Here is a 22,546-nt window from a genome sequence, read left to right on the forward strand (position 1 = left end):
GGTATAGGGAGGATGTCAGGGGTAGGTTCTTTACCCAGAGAGTGGTGGGGGCATGGAATGCGCTGCCTGTGGGAGTGGCAGAGTCAGAGTCTTTGGTGACCTTTAAGCGGCAATTGGATAGGTACATGGATGGGTGCTTAAGCTCGGACAAATGTTCGACACAACATCGTGGGCTGAATGGCCTGTTCTGTGCTGTATTGTTCTATGTTCTATGTTCTATGTTCTCTTTATACCAGTTATGTTGTAAATTGTCTCTTAAATACTTTGTCCTTTCAATGCAGCAATCATTGGTGTTGGTGTTGGTTTGAAATCAAAGTTTAGATATTTTTTTCAGATTAACCAGCTCAGACATGTTATTATACACCTCTGGAGTAGATGGGATTTGAATCCAGGCCTGCTGGCTCAGATGACTGCTATCCCCGCACCACAAGTGTCCTTAAAAACTGTATTTTATCTCCGGGTCCAGGATTCCAATCTAGTGCATGTTAATGAAGGGAGAGTGGCCTTGACACCTCTTAAAGATATTCAATGATAGAAACATAGAAACATAAAAAAAATACAGCGCAGTACAGGCCCTTTGGCCCTCGATGTTGCGCCGACCCAAGCCCACCTAACCTACACTAGCCCACTATCCTCCATATGCCTATCCAATGCCCGTTTAAATGCCCATAAAGAGGGAGAGTCCACCACTGCTACTGGCACAGCATTCCACGAACTCACGACTCGCTGAGTAAAGAATCTACCCCTAACATCTGTCCTATACCTACCACCCCTTAATTTAAAGCTATGCCTCCTCGTAATAGCTGACTCCATACGTGGATAAAGGTTCTCATGGTCAACCCTATCTAAACCCCTAATCATCTTGTACACCTCTATCAAGTCACCCCTAAACCTTCTTTTCTCCAATAAAACAGCCTTTCCTCATACGATCTTCCTACCATACCAGGCAACATCCTGGTAAACCTCCTCTGCACCTGTTCCAGTGCCTCCACATCCTTCCTAAAGTATGGCGACCAAAACTGCACACAATACTCCAGATGCGGTCGCACCAGAGTCTTATACAACTGCAACATGACCTCAGGACTCCGGAACTCAATTCCTCTACCAATAAAAGCCACACTGTAAATTTTTGCTATAAATTCTGTGTTACGATCGAGCCCTCCACTATCACCTGATGAAGGAGCATTGCTCCGAAAGATAGTGTGCTTCCAATTAAACCTGTTGGACTATAACCTGGTATTGTGTGATTTTTAACTTTGTACACCCCAGTCCAACATCGGCATCTCCAAGTCATGACTACTGAAAGGAGACTTGGAAGAAACGTGGAAGGCTGTGATTGAGCAGTCAGATGGTAATAAACGAACGTGGGAAAAGGAATCGGTGGTTTCAATTGTAGATTTAATTGAGAAAACATGGGAAGAAACTCCAGGGAATCATCAACACATTCATGGGAATGGTTGCCTCAAATGACCTCCTCTTGTGTTGTGGACCCGGTATATAGTCAGACATGGAGAAAGTGAGGACTGCAGATGCTAGAGATCAGAGCTGAAAAATGTGTTGCTGGCAGCATCCAAGGAGCAGGAGAATCGACGTTTCGGGCATAAGCCCTTCTTCAGGAATGAGAAGGATGTGCCAAGCAGGCTAAGATAAAAGGTAGGAGAAAGTGAGGTCTGCAGATGCTGGAGATCAGAGATGGAAATGTGTTGCTGGAAAAGCGCAGCAGGTCAGGCAGCATCTAGGGAACAGGAGAATCGACGTTTCGGGCATTCCTGAAGAAGGGCTAATGCCCGAAACGTCGATTCTCCTGTTCCCTAGATGCTGCCTGACCTGCTGCGCTTTTCCAGCAACACATTTCCATCTTAGATAAAAGGTAGCCTGGAGGAAGAGCGCCTCACCTTCCCCCTAGGAACCCTGCAACCACAAGGGATGAATGCAGATTTCTCCAGCTTTCTCATTTCCCCTCCCCCCACCTTTTCTCAGTCCCAACCCTCGGACTCAGCATCGCCTTCTTGACCTGCAATCTTCTTCCACCCCCACCCCCTCTAGGCCTATCACCCTCACCTTAACCTCCCTACACCTATCGCATTCCCAACGCCCCTCCCCCAAGGCCCCCCTCCCTACCTTTTATCTTAGCCTGCTGGGCACACCTCCCTCACTCCTGAAGAAGGGCTCATGCCCGAAACGTCGATTCTCCTGCTCCTTGGATGCTGCCTGACCTGCTGCGCTTTTCCAGCAACACATTTTTCAGATTTAGTCCGACATGTCATGTCTGGATCTTTGTGTAATTGCCTCGAGCCCCTTTAATTTGTTTCGTAATTTAGCCCGTGGACAGTTCGTCTCGTTTCTCTCCCTGTTTCCGATTCCTGAGTCAGTTTAGTCATTTGTTTGTGCAACTTATAGAGTGTTTGATTCCAGTTTGTGAGATAGTCCTTCCGTGACAGTCGAATCAGGCAGAGCACACTCTGTTCAGATCGTTGGCTGGGTTGGAGCGAGGAGGAGATTGCTACGCATTGGATTTGCTGACTTGGAGGTAAATATTTTCCAGTCCCATTTTATCAAAGTAAGTGATCCCGAATTCAGGTGTCGGATTTTGGGCTGGTTTAGTGTGCTGCTGTGTCCCTGTTCGCTCTCAGTCGGTGTCTCGAAAATGTTTAAGCTCTGGTCTCCAGCATCTGCAGTCCTCACTTTCTCCCTGTCTCGAAAATTCTGTTTGTGTCACTCGATGACACCGCGTATTGTATAGGACTTTATGTGAGATCAGCTTTAATATGTCGGTAAATCATCTGATGTCATCAAGTTGTCGGGCAGGTTTTGCTCCAACATTTTTTGTGCTGAGCAAACTTCCTTTTTAAATCGCAAAGCGAGTTAGTTGAAGGCCATTTAGCGAAACAGCACAGATCGATTAATTCAGGGAAGATCACATTGTTCTGGAGTTTGAAGGGTTCCTGTGTGCAATAAACTGGAGGTGCCTCTTATGAGAGTTCGATCAGATTCACATCATTAATGAAAATTAAACCAGAAGGTTCTGTTGACTATTAAAAGAAGTGGTGGAAAGATTGAATATTTTCGTGCGATGGGCTTTGCGGTGACTGTGAGCCTGCATCTTCTGCTTGTTTCTCACTTGGCCGAGAGTGTTCGACTTTAAGAGTCGTTAAATGTCTGGCTCATTTCTCATTCAGATTTCACAAACAAATGAAAACAGAATTCGGGTGCAGTATTTTAGCACTGTTTAATGCTCTATCTCTGGGTCCGTCTATTAATGCTTCAAAAGCTCTGTTTTCTATCTGGAAAAGTTAAAGATCACACAATACCAGAGTCCAACACCTGATGAAGGAGCAACGCCCCGAAATCAACCACTTCCAACAAACCTGTTGGACAATAACTATAACCTGGTGTTGTGTAAATTCTAACTTGTCCAGCCCAGTGACCAACAGCGACACCTCATTCTATCTGAATGAAAGTGAATTTCTGAATTGCAGATCTCACTGACGCTTTTACAGCGGCAACTGAAGATCTCCCGGTGGTCTGTCCCAGAGACCAGGGGTGTGGCGGTAAGAGCAACCCCATTTCTGAGGACATCTCACTTTTTTATATTCAACGCGATTTGATAGCAAGGACTCAGTTTGAGAATATGGAATGAATCATTGAGATGAGATTTCTTCACTGATTTGTGAATCTTTGGAACCACAGTCTTAGAGAGCTATGGCTGTTCGACTATCAAGTAAATTCAGAGATTGCTCGCTTTTTGGGATTTGAGGGACATAGGGAGAGTGGAATTGGGGTGGTAGATTTTGAGTTATGATTTTGTTGAGTGGCAGAGCAGGATCAAAGAGCAGATCGTCAGACAGATGTACAGCAAGGAAACTAACTTCGGTCCAACTCGTCCATATCGACCAGATATCCGACCCTAATCGAGTGCAATTTGTCAGCATTTGGCCCACATCCCCTTTAACCCTTCCTATTCATATTTAAAAGGCATCTGGATGTGTACGTTGTAATTGTATTAGCCTCCACCACTTCCTCCAGCAACTCATTCCATACGCGCACCACCCACTTTTTGTTTTAAAAAGTTACCCCTTAGGGCCCTTTTAAAATTTTCCCCTCTCACCCTAAAGCTATGTCCTCTAGTTCTGGACTTCCCCCACCCCAGGGAAAAGACCTTGTCTCTTTATCCTGTCTATGCTATTCATGATTTTATAAACCTCTATAAGGTCACCCCTCTGATGTTCCAGGGAAAACAGCCCCAGCGTATTCAACCTCTCCCTGTAGCTCAAATCCTCCAACCCTGGCAACATATTTGTAAATCTTTTCTGAACCCTTTCAAGTTTCAAAACATTCTTCCAATAGGAGGGAGACCAGAACTGCAGACATTATTCCAAAAGTGGCCTAACCAATGTCCTGGACAGCCGCAACATGATCTCCCAACTCCCATATGAGAAAGTGAGGGCTACAGATGCCACAGATCAGAATAGAGTGTGGTGCTGGAAAAGCACAGCAAATCTGGCAACATCCGAGGAGCAGGAAAATCCTCATTTCAGGCAAAGTCCTTCATCAGGAACGGGCCAGGGTACTGAGAGATAAATGGGAGAGGGGGGGGGGGGATTGAGGCAGGGGAAAGGTAGCTGGGAATCTGATAGGCAGATGAAGGTGGGGATAGAAGGTGATATTTCAGCGAAGAGGGTGGAGTGGATAGGTAGGAAGGAAGATGGACAGGCCTTCTTCCTGCACCTGAGTGCAGCTTTTTAGCTACTGGTGCACAAGAACACCAAGGTCTCTGCATCTACCCCTTACCCACATTATACATCATCTGCTATGCATTTGTCTACTCAACTTATCCAAAGCACAGTAAAACTTGTGACATTTGCTTCCATTTGCCCATATCCCTTTCCTATCCATGTACCTCTCCAAATTTCTTTTAAATATTGAAACTGTACTCACTTCCACCACTTCCTCTGGCAGCTCATTCCATATATGCACCACACTCTGTGTGTAAAAGTTGCCCCTCATTCCCTTTTAAATCTTTCCTCTCTCACCTTAAACCTATGCCCTCTATGTTTGGACGCTCCTACCCTGAGAAACAAAACTTGGCTATTCACTTTATCATTGCTCTTCATGATTTGATAAACCCTCTATCAGGAAACCCCTAAGTCAAATGTGGTCTTACAATGTCTCATACAGAGTTTTGGGTGATCTTTCCACAAAGACTGATGGCATTTGACTGGAGAAACAGAACAGTGCAATGAAGTTTTCAATGTTATGAAGATTTTATTGGGAGATGTTGCTATATGTTCAAGTCAACAAATAACCCACTGTTGTATCTAATGATGCAGAAGTACAACTGTGTATTAGTGGAATGTTGTGTTGATTTTAAAACAAGTTTGTATTGTTTCTATTTAATTGTTAAATCCTTGAGCATTTGTGACCTGCCTGATGAGCACCTGACTCAAACATGGCCCTTCAGATGAAAAGCTTGGCGGCTGAAAGCTTCCTGGGGTGGAATAGCAAAGTGATGAATACAAATAACTCAAATACTTTCAAAATCACATCTAGCAAAGAGAATTGAAAGAAATGTGAAAGGCTGTGATTTGAGCAGTCAGATGGGAAAGAATCTGAGGGGAAAGGGAACAGGTGGTTTGAAGTGTAGACTTAATTGGGAAAACATGAGAGAAAACTGCAGTGGATCATCGACACATTTATGGGATGGTTGCACCAAGTCCTATATATCCAATATGTGTTCCTAAGACTATTCTATTAATTTGTGTAATTGCCCTGAGCCCCTCCTCCTCTAATCTGTGGCCTTTAATTTTGCCTGTTTGTCTCCTTTCTCTACCCCTCCATTGCACAAACTTAGTTACTTGTTTGTGCAATTTACAGAGCAGACTATCTGATTTTAGCTTGTGATATTCCTTCTGTGACTGTCTAATCACTCAAAGCATATTCTATCCAGATCATTGTTGGATTGGAGTGAGGAGAGATTGGTACTGACTTGTAGGGAAGTACTTTCCAGTCGCATTTTATCAAAGCAATTGAATACGGAATTCAGGTATCAAATTTTGCGATAGTTAAGCATGCTGCTCTGTCCCTGGTTCTGTCTCAGTCGGTGTTTCGAAATCTCTCTTTGTCACTGGATTACACTGTGTGTAGAACTTGTGTGACACTATCTTTAACATGTTGTTAAATCATCTAATGTGAAGTTCTCAGGCCTATATGATGTAACTATTTCTAAAGTGCTGATTTTTGCCACAATACTTTCATTGTTTGCTTCACTTAGAAAAAAATCATAAAACAAGCTAAAAGGCCATTCAGTGATGAAGCACTGGTGTGCTAGTATTGATTAATTGAGGGAAGGTACCATGTTGCTCTGCACTTTGAAGGGTTCCTGTGTTCAATAAACTGGAGCTGCCTCAATGTTTTTTGTGAGCGATTGGATTTAGGGTTACTATGAAAGTGTTTTCTGCTTGATCTGAGCCAACCAGGAGTGTTTGATTTTAAGAATTGCTAAATGTCTGACTCATTTCTCCACCAAATTTCATAAACAGAAATAAAACAGAATTCGGGTGCAGGATTTTGTTTAATGCTCCTTCCCTGGGTCGATCTGTTTGCAATTCAAAAGCTCTGTTTTCTAAATTGATGGAATTGAATTTCTGAAATCCAGAACTCACTGGTGCTTTTACATCAACAGGTGAAGAAGTAACTGAAGTGCCGGAAGTATGTCGGAGACACCAGTGTGTGGTGGTAAGACCAATCCTGGTTCTGATGCTGTTTCTCTTTGGTATCAAACTAGAATTGAGAGCATAGACTGTACATACCAAAGATACCATTTTCTAAGTTAAGATATACCAAAGAATGGGTGGTGTATTCACCCTTTTTTTTCTTTAACAATGTTTTCTTTATTAATATTGCTATTCTATGGTGTGTTTACTCTTTTTCTGTTTGTGTTCATGGTGCAGCTCTAGCAAGAAAAAGAGAAAATGGGTGGGCTGGCTAGATGCCTACTTATGGGCAGGGGTGAATCCCCCTATTCAGCACTGTTGGCGCTTTATCTGTTGGTTTGGTTTTTGTTTTTAATAGTTTTGTAGGTTTGTTACATGTGGTTTTAGTTTGTGTAGTTTTTATGCTCGATGGATCATGCGACACTAAGGCTCAGTGACTTGCGGTTCAAGTTTCTCCTTTCTGGAATGTTACTGCAGAAGGTTATGCTAATGACTTGATTAAATGGTGTACCTGGAATATTGAGGGAAGTCACCCACCAATTAAGAGGAAGAAGGTACATTTGAACCTTAGAAAGAGAAGCTGGATATTGTTTTGTTACAGGAGACACACTTGGATGATAGGGAGCTTTTGAAATTACAGCAGAATGGTTTTGATTGAGTTTATCTTTCATCAATTAATACCAGAAGTAATGGAGTGGCTATATTGGTAAGGAAGAATCTCTCATTTAAGTTACTAGAGTGTGTTAAAGACACACACGGGAGGTTTGTAATTCTTAAAGCTTTGATAAATGGGGAAGAATATGGTGTTTTAATGTTTATTGCCCCCAGCTCATTCCCTTATATTTTTGGTAGAAGCTTTTTCTAAACTGATAAACCCATACCCCTATATTTACCCTTTACCTAACACTATGGGCAATTTAGCATGGCCAATTCACCTGACCTGCAGCTCTTTGGACTGTGGGAGGAAACCGGAGCACCTGGAGGAAACCCACGCAGACACGGGGAGAATGTGCAAACTCCACACAGTCAGTCGCCTGAGGCGGGAACTGAACCCGGCTCTCTGGCGCTGTGAGGCAGCAGTGCTAACCACTGTGCTACCGTGCCGCCCACTAATAGTCCATCCATCCTTTGGGAAACTGCCAAAGCCTATGCCGGGGTTAGTTATTTCCTATTCCACCAGTAGAAAGGAGCAGAAGGTGGAGCAGCAAAGTCTCCTTGAAGCACGGTTGAAGGCAGCCGAGAAAGCCTACTTTGACAGTCTCTTGTTGGTCAAACTGCAGAGGATTATGGCACTGTGGTCTGCATTGAATTCCATGCTCTCACAGATGGCAAAGAAGAAGCTTGCTTTTGCAAAGCAAAAGTTATATGAGCATAGTGACAGGCCAGGCAAATACTTAGCATATCTTGCTAGGAAAAGGAGTGCCCCACAAGCCATTATGGCGATTAGGGAAGGGTATGGGAAACTGACATATGACTCTAAATTAATGTGGTATTTTAGAGATTTTACTCTGTTATCACCATCTGAGGGTTGTGAGGAGAGGTGGGCCAAAACGGAATCTTTATTTTAAGGATCTGAAGCTCCCGGGTGTGACCTCTGAACAAGAGTCCTTTCTCAATGCCCCTTATCAAAGCAAGAGGTGGAGGAAGCTGTGAGGCAGCTTCAGAGTGGAAAGGCGCCTGGTCCTGATGGACCTCCCAGCAAATTCTCTCAGGATTTTATAAATATATTGTCAGGCCCGATGCTCAATATGTTTAATGATTCATACAGTCGTGATTGTCTTCCGTCATCTCTGAGAGAGGCCAATATTTCCCTTATTCTTACAAAAGGAAAGGTCCCAGAGGACTGTGCTTCATACAGGCCCATTTCACTCTGAGAGGATTTTAAAATCCACGTTTAAGAGTCTTGTGAAGGCTGGAGACTGTGTTACCTTCTATTGTTAGAGGATCAGACGGGCTTCATAAAGGGCTGCAGATCCTCCAATAATGATAGGAAGCTGCTTAATGTAATTCAAGCATGTCAACAATAGTCAATACAGAGATTGGTGATTTCTCTAGATGTAGAGAAGGCATTTGACAGAGTTGAGTGGTTTGGTTTGGGTGAAATCTTTATAAAATGGGTAAAAGTTCTCTATAGTGGCCCGCTCACGGTGGGCGTCACCAACTGGGTATGAGCAAGCAATTTTGACATTTTCAGGGACAGCTGGCAGGGCTGTCCCCTTTTGCCATTGCTTTTTACATTGGTGATTGAACCATTGGCGGAGGCCTTTCATGGGGATCCCAGTATATTAGCTCCAGAAGTGGGGTCAAAGTTACATAAGACTTCATTGTATGCAAATGAAGTCCTAATTTTTTTTTTGTCAAGTCCCAGCAGTTTCAGTGCCTCGCCTGATACATTGCATCTGTGCATTTGGCACCTTTTTAGGGGCATACCTACGTATAACTATGGGTGGTCTTACGAAGGAGCTAGCTCTTGAGGGCCAATATTGATTCCCATTTAAGTAGTCTCCGGGGAGATTTTGTGTATTTGGGCATATTCATTACTCCAGTTCTGGATAGGTTGTTCTAAGTCAATTTTATTCAATTTGACAAAATCAAACAATCCCTTTAAAGATGGGAGGCACTTCTGATCTTGTGGTTGGCTCAGATAGTGCTTATTAAGGGGAATATTCTCCTCCGTTTGCTATACCTATACGGATGCTCCCCCTGACTTTCAATAAGCAAATATTCAGGAGGCTGAATGGCTGGTTCAGCTCCTTTATTTGGCTTTGTAAGTGGGGCCTCATTACATTAGCTAAACTGCAACTGCTTCACAGGTTGTGGGGCGGGGTGGGGGGGGGCGGGGGGGGGGTGAGGGAGGGCGGGAGGGAGTGGGACTTCCAGACATTAAAAATTACCAACTAAGCTCACTTTTGTCCTAAGCGAGTGATTGGGCCTGTGGGGATCCTCTTTCAATATGGTTAGATGTCAAAGCCTCCCAGGCAAGGTGGCCCCTTACCAGTTTGCTGTTTTTGGACAAAATGAGGACAGTTAGGGAATATTGCCATAACCCAGGAGTCATCAATACTGTTAAAGCATGGAGGGCAATTTGACAGAGGGAAGGCAATATTGGCAAAACATCTTTTACACATTTTTGTGAGTATGCTGGGTTTTCAACCAGGGTTGATAGATTCAGGATTTAAACATTGGGCAGTGAGGGGTGTGTCTTGCATGGGGGATTTATTTGAGGGAGATGTACTGATGTCCTGCGAACAGTTAGTATGGAAATACAAGCTATCTAATAGGGACCTTTAGTTTTTTTCCAAGTTAGGGATTTTATTTTTTTTAAAAAACTACACTTTTGATCTCTACAAATCCGACTTGGGGGGGATGTGCTCAGTGCTAAGACTATACTTTGTCAGTACTTTATATCATCAATTGGGGGGTGCCCCCTCAGATGAGTTCGATCCCCTCTGCAGGGTGTAGGAGAGAGAGCTAGATGTGAAGTCTCCTCTGAGGCATTGGAAGATATTTGGGAAAATGCAAGAAAGATATCAATTTGCAATAGGACCCATGCTTTACAGTTGAAGATTCTCCACGGGGTCCACTTGGCTCCGGATTGTTTGTCAAAATTCAAACCAGGGCTATCTTCATATCCCAAATGCAAGGTCTGTATGGCACTCTTACCCATTGTCTCTGGTCTTGTGGTAGGCTTCAAACATATTGGATTGCTATGGCGGGTGCAATGGAGAGGATTTTGGGTGTAAGGGTGGAAAAGGACCCTATCTCGCTCCTTCTGGGTCTGCCCAGTGTGTTCTCTGTAGTCGTGCAGAAGAAACATCTTTTCAGTATCCTCACTTTCTGCGCAAAAAAAGAATATTTTGCTAGGTTGGCAGAAGATTGCTGTGGAGCATATTCCCCTGGATTTTCTCACAAATCTGGTACACCACAAAACTGAGAATTTTTATAAAGACATGGCAGTCCTTTTTGGAATACCTGGATGCAGACTTATTAGCCACACTAAAAAGGGCTTTAATATAGCCGTAACAATTGTGTTTGACGAGTCCAATATCCGGGGAGGAGGAACTGTGAACGTAAGTGTCTTGTCTGGCTGAGTTATTTTTATTTATTTATTAGTTTGGCTATTATTTATTCAGCTAAATAGTTAGTTTGGTTTTTTTCTATATATGTTTATACATTTGTACATGAGGGTTGGGTTTTTAAACTTTTTTTTGTACTGCTTTGAATTGTATTGTTTAGTATTTGTACTATTAAAAAGTCTATTTCAATAAAAATTTGGGGCGGCACGGTGGCACAGTGGTTAGCACTGCTGCCTCACAGCGCCTGAGACCCGGGTTCAATTCCCGCCTCAGGCGACTGACTGTGTGGAGTTTGCACGTTCTCCCCGTGTCTGCGTGGGTTTCCTCCGGGTGCTCCGGTTTCCTCCCACAGTCCAAAAGATGTGCAGGGTCAGGTGAATTGGCCATGCTAAATTGCCCGTAGTGTTAGGTAAGGGGTAAATGTAGGGGTATGGGTGGGTTTCGCTTCGGCGGGTCGGTGTGGACGTGTTGGGCCGAAGGGCCTGTTTCTACACTGTAATGTAATGTAATCTAATCTAATCTAAAAAAATATATATTTTTTAAAAATAAATACTAATTGCCCCTACCTCCACTGTCTTCGGTAGGAGAGAAGCTCAAAGTTGCACAACCCTTAGACAGAAGACAAATTCTCTTTACCTCTATCCTAAAAGGGCAACTCATACTTTTTAACAGTGGCCCCTTGATCTGGATTCACCTCCAAGATGAGGTGTTCTTTCTATGACTACCTGATCAAGACTATTCACAATCTTGTACACTTTAAATAAGACATTGATTACTCATAGATTTATAGAGATGTACAGGATGGAAACAGACCCTTCAGTCCAACTCATCCATGCCTACCAGCTATCCCAACCCAATCTAATTCCACCTGCTAGCACCTGGCCCATATCCCTCCAAACCCTTCCTATTCATATACCCACCCAAATGCCTCTTAAATGTTGCAATTGTACCAGCCTCCACCACTTCCTCTGGCAGCTCATTCCATACACGTACCACCCTCTGTGTGAAAAAGTTGCCCCTTCGGTCTCTTTTATATCTTTCCCCTCTCACCCTAAACCTATGCCCTCCCGTTCTGGATCTCCGACCCCAGGGAAAAGAATTTGTCTATTTATCCTATCCATGCCCCTCATGATTTTATAAACCTCTGTAAGGTCACCCCTCAGCCTCCAATGCTCCAGGGAAAACAGCCCTACCCTGTTAAGCCTCTCCCGAGAGATCAAATCCTCCAACCCTGACAACATTCCTGTAAATCTTTTTTTTAGATTAGATTACTTACAGTGTGGAAACAGGCCCTTCGGCCCAACAAGTCCACACCGACCCGCCAAAGCGCAACCCACCCATACCCCGACATTTACCCCTTACCTAACACTACGGGCAATTTAGCATGGCCAATTCACCTGACCTGCACATCTTTGGACTGTGGGAGGAAACCGGAGCACCCGGAGGAAACCCACGCAGACACGGGGAGAATGTGCAAACTCCACACAGTCAGTCGCCTGAGGCGGGAATTGAACCCGGGTCTCTGGCACTGCGAGGCAGCAGTGCTAACCACTGTGCCACCCTTTCAAGTTTTACAACATCTTTACGATAGGAAAGAGACCAGAATTGCACGCAATATTCAGTGGTTAGCACTGATGCCTCAGTGCCAGGGCCCAGGTTCAATTACTGCCTCGGGCAACTGTCTGTGTGGAGTTTGCACATTCTCCCCGTGTCTGCGTGGGTTTCCTCCGGGTGCTCCGGTTTCCTCCCATAGTCCAAAGATGTGCAGGTTAAGTAAGTTAGCCATGCCCATAGTGTTAGGTGTATTAGTCAGTCGTGAATGTAGGGGAATAGGTGTGGGTGGGTTGCTCTTCAGAGGGTCGGTGTGGACTTGTCGGCCGAAGGGCCTGTTTCCACACTGTAGGGAATCTACTTTAATATTCCAACAGTCGCAACATGACTTCCCCACTCCTGTACTCAATACTCTGGCAAATAAAGGAAAGCTTACCAAAAGCCGCCTTCACTAACCTATCTACCTTCAACTTCACTTTCAAGAAGCTATGAACCTGCACTCTAAGGTCTCTTTATTCAACAACACTTCCGAGGACCTTACCATTAAGTGTATAAGTCCTGCTAAGATTTGCTTTCCCCAAATGCAGCACCTCACATTTATTTAAATTAAACTCCATTTGCTATTTCTCAGCCCATTGGCCCATTTGGTTAAGACCCTGTTGTAATCTCAGGTAACCCTATTTGCTGTCCACTACAGCTCAAATTTTGTTGTCATCTGCAAACTTACTAACTGTACCTTTTTATGCTCGCATCCAAATCATTTATGTCAAAAAGTAGACGACCCAGCACTGATCCTTGTGGCACTCCACTGGTCACAGGCCTCCAGTCTGAAAACCAACCCTCCACCACCACCCTCTGTCTTCTACATTTGAGCCAGTTCTACATCCAAATGGCTAGTTCTCCTTGTATTCTGTGAGATCTAACCTTGCTAACCAGTCTCCCATGGGGAACCTTATCGAATACCTTACTGAAGTCCATATAGATCACATCTACTGCTCTGCCCTCATCAATCCTCTTTGTTACTTCCTCAAAAAACTCAATCAAGTTTGTGAGACATGATTTTCCATGCACAAAGCCATGTTGACTATTCCTAATCAGTCCTTGCCTTTTCAAATAAATGTACATCCTGACCCTCAGGATTCCTTCCAACAACTTGCCCACCACCGAGGTCAGGCTCACTGGTCTATAGTTCCCTGGCTTGTCCTTACCATCCTTCTTAAACAATGGTACCACGTTAGCCAACCTCCAGTCTTCCAGCACCTCACCTGTGACAATCGGTGATACGAATATCTCAGCAAGAGGACCAGCAATCACTTCTCTAGCTTCCCACAGAGTTCTAGGGTACACCTGATCAGGTCCTGGGGATTTATCCACCTTTACCCGTTTCAAGACATCCAGCACTTCCTCCTCTGTAATATGGACATTTTGTAAGATGTCACCATCTATTTCCCTACATTCTATATCTTCCATATTCTTTTCCACAGTAAATACTGATGCAAAATACTCATTTAGTATCTCCTCCATTTTCAGCGGCTCCACACAAAGGCTGCCTTGCTGATCTTTAAGGGGCCCTATTCTCTCCCTAGTTACCCTTTTGTCCTTAATGTATTTGTAAAAATTCTTTGGATTCTCCTTAATTCTATTTGCCAAAGCTATCTCATGTCCCCTTTTTGCCCTCCTGATTTCCCTCTTAAGTATACTCCTACTTCCTTTATACTCTTCTAAGGATTCACTCGATCTATCTTGTCTATACCTTACATATGCTTCCTTCTTTTTCTTCACCAAACCCTCAATTTATTTAGTCATCCAGCATTCCCTATACCTACCATCCTTGCCTTTCCTTTCACCCTGACAGGAATATATTTTCGCTGGATTCTTGTTATCTCATTTCTGAAAGCTTCCCATTTTCCAGCCGTCCCTTTACCTGCGAACATCTGCCTCCAATCAGCTTTTGAAAGTTCTTGCCTAATACCGTCAAAATTGGCCTTTCTCCAATTTAGAACTTCAACTTTTAGATCTGGTCTATCCTTTTCCATCACTATTTTAAAACGAATAGAATTATGGTCACTGGCCCCAAAGTGCTCCCCCACTGACACCTCAGTCACCTGCCCTGCCTTATTTCCCAAGAATAGCTCAAGTTTTGCATCTTTTCTAGTCGGTACATCCACACACTGAATCAGAAAATTGTCTTGTACGCATGTAACAAATTCTTCTCCATCTATATCCTGAACACTATTGTGGGAGATTAGAAATGTAGTTTCTGCAGGTGGTGGTGGTTAGAGATGTTTTTGCAGATAGGTGAGGAGATGTTGTGGGGCGAGGGGAAGGGGAACATTACACAAACGGTTGCGGGATTCTCGCAGCATACTTGAGGTTAAGATTTTAACGAATATAGAGGCTTTTGTTTACGAAATAGTTTTAAACTAAGAAATAACTTGAAAGTGTTGTAGCTGACCACAAAAGAAGCAGTCGGGGCATTTCGCAATAAGCTTATAGTATGAGAAGGGGAACTGGATAAAATAACAGGCAGGCTGTAACAAACAAGGACAAGGACTGCAGGGTAGTCAGATAAGGAAAATTAAAGAAAAACAAGTGAAGTAGCGGCTTATGATAGGATAAGACTAGACAAATGGGAAAAGAAAGGCATGATTCCGCAACTTGCAAACTGAATAAAGAATGCTTACATGCTTTGTAATTTGCGCTTTAGCTAGCCTGATTGCTTGAGCAAACGCCTGTTCTTGCAAGGCCATAAAGAATAAAATCTTCTTGTTTCCAAGGCTTTGTCTCAAGCTGAATTGTGAGTGAGTTTTGTTTCTCACAGTTGGGGGCTCGTCCGAGACCCAAAACGCCGACCGCTTGGGATGACTGGGGAGGTGCACCTCGCCGATTTCGGTGATCTCTGTCTCCCTTGCTTGTCGTTCGCGGTTTGGGCGACTGTGATCCGGACTGGAAGACCCTGGAAACAAGACGGGCTGATGCGGCGGGTTCTGTTGGGTAACTCTTGTGCACAAGACCCGGGTAAGGAAAGGTCTTAAAAGATATATCCGGGCGACCGGGGTAGGCAGCAGTAGTTGCTGCAGGTATTGCCGCGGGACTGGGCGCACTGAAACGACCAGGTAACTCTGTGCACAGACCAACGTAAGAAAATAGACCTTTAAATATTGCCTTGGTGGTCGGGGACATACGAAAAGTATGGGGAATTGGCAAGATATAGAATAAAGCATATGTCAATGAGAAACAGCCCTTGTCAGAAGGGCTAGTAGCTGAAGGGCTACTGAGGGTACTGAAGAGCTGTACAGCTAATAGAAAGTTTTACCCTTTGTGATTCAGTTTGAATGCACATTTGTTTGTTGGTGATTGAATGTTTGTGCTTTGTTTCCTGGAGCTTGAGATCCAGGACTGTTTTGAATCTGATTTCTACTCTGGAAATTTTAACATGATTTCTTTTAAGGTTAATGAGTTTACAGATTATGAAATAAAATATAGTTGGTCAGATTAATCGGACAAGTAAGGTGTCTAGTCAGGACCCTGAAGTGGGTGTGGAAGAAGGTGACACCGGACCTCGTTGACATTATTTAAATTAGCAACAATGGGAGGCACGGGGAGTTGCCTGGGTAACGATCGATCTGTAAATAACGTTAAAGGGGAATATATTCCACCCGACAGTCCTATGGGGAAAATGTTGGGAAATTGGGTACACAACTCCCGGACGCAGGGGAAAGATAAGGCTATAATGATAAACTATTGTTGTTTTGTCTGGACTCGAGAAAGCATTAAGGATTCTGGTATTTTTTGGCCCAAACATGGGTCCGATGAAGATTGGCTGTGCCAAGATCTGAATATATACGTCAGTCGGAAAGAAACATACAGTCAAGATGAGTCAGAGTATGCGGCTTGCTGGGTAGGGGGTGCGGGGGTAAAACTATATCCCATGGAGGTGGAAGAATCGGGGAAAGAGCAAGAAAAGAATGAACAAGGGAAACCACAATGGGATCCCTTAACCTGCTTACCGCCCCCATACCCTCCTCTGGAGACATGTCTATCTCGCCTCTACAGCTAGCCTGTGGCCCCAGAACCAAAAGCAACTCCAGTAACTGAAAGAGAAACGGACTCTGAGCTAAAAGATGCAGAACCTAGGGGGCCCAGAGTCCCTCGAGCCACCACACGTAAGGAGGGGCAGAGATAAAGGAAAATATAAAATTATGTCCCTTAAGAGAGGTCCCGATTGAGGACAGGAAATAGGATACGTAGACGCTCCCTTAACTAGTAGTGAAGTTAGGGCTTTTAAGAAGGAAATGAAAAGTCTGATAGAGGATCCGGTGGGATCTAAAGGAAATGGTAATATTGGGAATTAAAGAGGCGGCACCTAGATCTTTCGAAGTACGACAAGAGAAGGATGAAACCCCTTCTGCATTTCTTCAAAGGCTCAAGGAGGCCACAAGGAAATATTCGGGAATGGATCCCGATGATCCGGTAGCTCAGGGACTCTTAAAGGCCCAGTTTGTGACTAAATCATGGCCGGACATAGAAAAGAAATAACAGAAATTAGATGGATGGAGTGAAAGACGGATGGAAGAGCTGTTATGTGAGGCACAGAAAGTGTATGTGAAAAGGGAAGACGAGAAGCAGAAACAGAAAGCCAAAATGATGGTGGCGGCAGTAGAAGAAATAACAAAAAGGAGGCTGGGATCGGGGATAACAGGAAGGATAGGGGAGGACACGAAAGACAAAGGTCAGACATCCGGGGAAGGAGGCAACAGGCAGGATGTTACCATTGCGGAAAAGTGGGGCATTTTAAACGGGAATGCCTGGGATTAGCTCGAGAAAGGGAAACCGTTTCCCTAATGACCTTCGATGAGGAATAGGGGAGTCAGGGGTTCCTTCCTCCTGAAACCCACCAGGAACCCTTGATAAATCTGAAGGTGGGACCTGAAGGGGAGGAGGCAGTATTTTTGGTGGACAGGGGAGCGGCATGATCATCCCTAAGTTTTAGACCTACCGGTGTTAAATTGACTAACAAGAATCTCAGGGTTTCAGGAGTAAAAGGCGAAGAATTCTTGGTTGAAAATGTGTTGCTGGAAAAGCGCAGCAGGTCAGGCAGCATCCAAGGAACAGGAGAATCGACCTTTCAGGCATAAGCCCTTCTTCAGGAATGAGGAAAGTGTGTCCAGCAGGCTAAGATAAAAGGTAGGGAGAAGGGACTTGGGGGAGGGGTTTTGGAAATGCGATAGGTGGAAGGAGGTCAAGGTGAGGGTGATAGGCCGGAGTGGGGTGGGGGCGGAGAGGTCAGGAAGAAGATTGCAGGTTAGGAAGGCGGTGCTGAGTTCGAGGGATTTGACTGAGACAAGGTGGGGGGAGGGGAAATGAGGAAACTGGAGAAATCTGAGTTCATTCCTTGTGGTTGGAGGGTTCCCAGGCAGAAGATGAGGCGCTCTTCCTCCAACCGTCGTGTTGCCATGGTCTGGCGATGGAGGAGTCCCAGGACCTGCATGTCCTTGGTGGAGTGGGAGGGGGAGTTGAAGTGTTGAGCCACGGGGTGGTTGGGTTGGTTGGTCCGGGTGTCCCAGAGGTGTTTTCTGAAAAGTTCCGCAAGTAGGCGGCCTGTCTCTCTGAAACGTTCCTCATTCCTCATTCCTGAAGAAGGGCTTATGCCCAAAAAGTCGATTTCCCCTGTTCCTTGGATGCTGCCTGACCTGCTGTGCTTTTCCAGCAACACATTTTCAGCTCTGATCTCCTGCATCTGCAGCCCTCACTTTCTCCTGGAAGAATTCTTGGTGCCTATTTTTGAGCCAACCCTAATTAGAAGAAATGATGAGGAAGTGACAGGACAATTACCAACTGTAGAGTTTAATGATAAGTTTAAAAAAAACGATATTGTGGCGCTTGGTTCTTCTTTCTCTGCTTTGTCCCCACCCGCCCTGACTGTTTGACTCAACTTTGTTCTCAACTCTACCAGTGTTAGATTGAAAACTTTCCTCGATCCTTCGAATTCTGCAGTCATTCTCAGTTTAAGTAATACCATGCTTTTTTCATCTGTGGTGTCAGATGTCACCAGACTGAAGGGGGGAATGGGAAGGAATATAACAGTGATAGGCAACAGTGTAGCCAGGGAGATAGATACTGTTCTCTGGGCTGAGACCAAGAGTTCTGAGTGTTGCCTGTGTGATGCCAGATTTGAAGAGCATCCTCTTGTCTGGAGATGAACATTGGGTAAGAAGTTTCAGATTGGGTCATTGGGGTTCACATTTTTTTAAAAATTGTCATTAGAACTGAGAATTAGAACATTCACATGTTCTGCCATGTGAATTTGGGAAGTTGAAGATGAGATTTAAAAATCAGGACCTCAACATTGATAATGTATTGACTGTTTCCTGAGCCATGTGCCAATTAAGGTTTAAAAAAAGGCAATAGAGATTGCAATCAAATATATGGTTAACAGGTATGGGGGGGCGCTCTGATTCATTGGCTACTGCAACCTGTATTCAGAAGGGAAGGAGCTGAACTGAAACTGGACTGGGATCAGCTTCGAGCAAAGTTGTGCTGTGGGATGTGCATCCAGCATCAAATGAAAAGCAGCACAATGGGAAGAAATGATCCAGATAAAGGGAGATTCAAAAACATTATATTTACTTTTTTCTTTAGAAATTTCTGAAGAAAGATTCCTTTGCGATGTGGATATCTTTTCTCCCAAAGTGAAATAAATATGTTTCGAAGGAACCAATTTAAGTAGACTTTCTTGATTAATGAGTGAGTTTATTAGTGAGTAAATGTGAGAATTGAATACACAATACCAATAGACAGATTAGAAAAGGGAAGCGAATTCAAATCAAGTTAAAAGATATACAGAAAGTCTCTGGGTTATTTATGAAGAATAGATTGCAAACATTTGCAGGATGTTACTGGTAGAATTGACACTGGTATTTAAGCAGCTGAGTTTGAGTTTTAGTTTTGCACAGCAGCTGAAACTCTTTTTATCCCATTTCATTTCAATAGTTACTGGTTTGTTGACTAGCTTCTAGCATTAAGCAACACATTTTCTTTTTTTCTACCTACAGAGCAAGGATGTTTTCTTCAGTAATTGAAGAATCAGCATTTCTGACATGTAATTTTGAAAAAGAACAGGTCTCTCTAGCATTATGGATCAACAGAAGTTGTGTTAGTGATCCAGACCATGGCAGTAACAGGACCATGATTTGGATGGGCGGAAGACTAGCCATAAAGAAACTCGTAAAGAGTCAAAATATTGAAGAAGTAAATAAACCAAAAATTAGTAGCTAGCTTTTGACTGCATGCATATTGGACTTTACTATCCTTCTTTCTAACCTATTCTCTTTATCACAGAGAAGATGAAGCTTTCTGAGTATTTTGCACGAATCGGCTACACAGGATCTTCCTACAACACTGACCTGGAGACACTAAGCATAATACTTGAAAAACATGTCACATCTATTCCCTATGAAAATCTCAGTCCACACTGTGGAGAAACAATTGAGCTCAACATGGAAGCGATCTTTAATAAAATGGTGAGGAAGCATCGAGGTGGTTGCTGTGTGGAAAATAATGCATTATTCTGGTGGGTACTAAAGGAGATGGGGTACGAAGTGATGTTTATACCAGTAAGATTGTACAAACCAGCAAAGGATACTTATGAATCCTACCCATCTCATTGTGTCCTCATAGTCACCATTGATTCCAAGCGTTACATGGCTGATGTGGGCTTTGTTTCATCCAACCAAACCCGACAACCCCTGGAGCTGGTATCAGGCAAAGAGCAGACTCAGTTTCCAGGTACATACCGTCTGACTGAAGATAACAATATCTGGTATATGGATAAAACTGTCAGAAAAATTTACATTGAAGGTCAAAGCACTAACAGTGAGTCTCTGCAGAACCAACCTTCCTACCAAAAACTGTTTTGCTTTGACCTCAAACCTTGTAGAATTGAGGATTTTCAAGACAAATTAACCTACTTATTAACAACTCCTGGGGCCATGTTTAAAGAATTATCCTTTGTTTGCTATCAAACCCCGAATGGCATGAAAACTCTGAAGGGTACAACCTACACTGAACAGATCTATAATGGGAAAGATGGAAAGGACCTGAGAACCTCCGTAACTCTGACTGAAGAGGAATTACAACATGCAATCAAGGAGACATTCAATTTGATTTTGGACAAGAAGATAACACCTGTGAATAATTTTACTTGTTTCCTGATTGAATAACATCAGAAAAAAATCTCCAGCATCATATTTCCTCTTCTGAAAGTTAATGCATTATAGAAGTTCAGATCTGTCAGGTTTACCAATTTCATTGGGGAATAAATCAGTAATTTTATTAGGACATGTACAATAATATCACACATGAAAAAACAATTTATAGATTTAAAGATTAATCATTTTATAGCTAAATGATGGCAATTTATAGATTTACCTTTTGTTTTATTGGGGTGAAGTGAAATCAGTTTACTGGTTTCAAAGGATGCTGCTCTCCATTGTATTGATGACATAATATGCAAACTACTCATCTAAAACCTCATCAACTAATTAAAAGCCTTGGATTTTGTTTTCAGAGAAAAATAATTTAAAATAAGCTGGGACATTATAAAATGAAAATTTACTAAGGGATTTCTAAATAGCATTATCTAAAGCAGCTTGAAAAGGTTATCTTGGGGTAAATACCTGAACGTGAATATTAATCCACTAGAAAGTATGGCCGACATTGAGATCTTCAAGTATCTCTGGTGATGAAGCTTTTCAAATACCTTTTGTTGCTGAAACAAAAGTTTAAATCTGTAATGTGTCCTCCAGGGGAGGATTTCTGTAGCAAAGAATAGCACGGGGATATCTGAGAATGAGCCATCAAAATTCTCTGGAAAAAATTGATTGTCGTTTTTGTGATCCAACAGCCAGGTACAAAAACCTCCTGTGAGAAGCTATCTTTATAAACCTGCTGGTATTGTTCCAGGGGGAAAAAGACAGCCAAAAGCTTGGAGTAGTATCCAGTAACATCAAGAAGAAGGAATTTCTGTGGTGACTGCATTCTGCAAAAAAAGTGATCATTCCTGAGAGAAAGTTGATGGCAAACCAAGAGATTTCCACATTTTTAAAAGCTGACATATAACTGTTTCCAGATGAACTACCAGTTCAGCATTTAATTCCTTCATTGTAAAAAAAAAAAGTGCACTTTTTTCTCCGATTCAACCTTCACCCCACCTTGTGCAATTTGATGCAGTTATACCTTTTGCTGAGGATCTTAACAAATAAATTAAATGTGACTAATTCAAGGAATTTTGTCTCGTTCTTTATAGCTTTGAGACATGTTTAAGTGCATGTTGAATTCAGAAGCATACCTGTTTGAAAATTCATCTGTTATAATCTGTTATTGACTGTTTGCCCAGGAACCGTGTGTTATGACCCATTTAGGAAAGTGTATTGAGTCTCAAATCCCATTACAAAAGTTAATCAAAGTGTAGAGTCCTACATTTAGCCATCTCTTGCACTCAAGTGAACCAATAATACTGATTGAGTTGCCATACTTTACAGGAATGGCTTTGTTACATATAACACACCAGATGGCCGCCTTCTTTAGAGACCTCAATTTCCCTTCCCACGTGGTTAAAGATGCCCTCCAACACATCTCGTCCACATCCCGCACCTCCGCCCTCAGACCCCACCCCTCCAACCATAACAAGGACAGAACCACCTGGTGCTCACCTTCCACCCTACCAAACTTCGCATAAACCAAATCATCCGCTGACATTTCCGCCACCTTCAAACAGACCCCACCACCAGGGATATATTTCCCTCCCGCCTTCCGCAACAACCGTTCCCTCTGTGACTACCTGGTCAGATCCACGCCCCCCCCCCCCCCCCCCCCCCCCGCCCCCCTACCACCCACCCTCCTGTCCTGGCACCTTCCCCTGCCACCGCAGGAATTGCAAAACCTGTGCCCACACCTCCTCCCTCACCTCCATCCAAGGCACTCAAGGAGCCATCCACACCCATCAAAGTTTTACCTGCACATCCACCAATATCATTTATTGTATCTGTTGCTCCCGATGTGGTCTCCTCTACATTGGGGAGACTGGACGCCTCCTAGCAGAGCGCTTTAGAGAACATCTCCGGGACACCCGCACCAATCAACCACACTGCCCTGTGGCCCAACGTTTCAACTCCCTCTCCCACTCTGCCGAGGACATGGGGTCCT

The 22,546-nt window shown here is 43.5% G+C and overlaps 1 protein-coding gene across 4 annotated transcripts; it reads left to right on the plus strand.

Annotated features, from left to right (window-relative positions):
• The first annotated feature begins 2,127 nt into the window (after positions 1-2,127).
• Positions 2,128-21,612, plus strand: LOC148146013 (arylamine N-acetyltransferase, pineal gland isozyme NAT-10-like). Of its 4 annotated transcripts, none has more exons than XM_087999227.1 (3): positions 2,128-2,530; positions 6,683-6,735; positions 19,682-21,612. In XM_087999227.1, exons 2-3 carry the CDS (start codon positions 6,711-6,713, stop codon positions 20,560-20,562), a joined length of 906 nt encoding a protein of 301 aa, XP_087855353.1. In that variant the 5' UTR covers positions 2,128-2,530; positions 6,683-6,710; the 3' UTR covers positions 20,563-21,612. The 4 variants fall into 4 exon arrangements, with proteins under 4 accessions (XP_087855353.1, XP_087855357.1, XP_087855355.1 ...); XM_087999229.1 differs by lacking the exon at positions 2,128-2,530 and adding an exon at positions 3,667-3,721; XM_087999230.1 differs by lacking the exon at positions 2,128-2,530 and adding an exon at positions 19,396-19,591 and having other exon boundaries at positions 6,696-6,735.
• The last annotated feature ends 934 nt before the right edge of the window (positions 21,613-22,546 follow it).

Source organism: Chiloscyllium plagiosum, unplaced genomic scaffold (assembly GCF_037043375.1).
Source record: "Chiloscyllium plagiosum isolate Xiang-an unplaced genomic scaffold, Cpla_swu_hap1 HiC_scaffold_22, whole genome shotgun sequence".
Taxonomy (NCBI): domain Eukaryota; kingdom Metazoa; phylum Chordata; class Chondrichthyes; order Orectolobiformes; family Hemiscylliidae; genus Chiloscyllium; species Chiloscyllium plagiosum.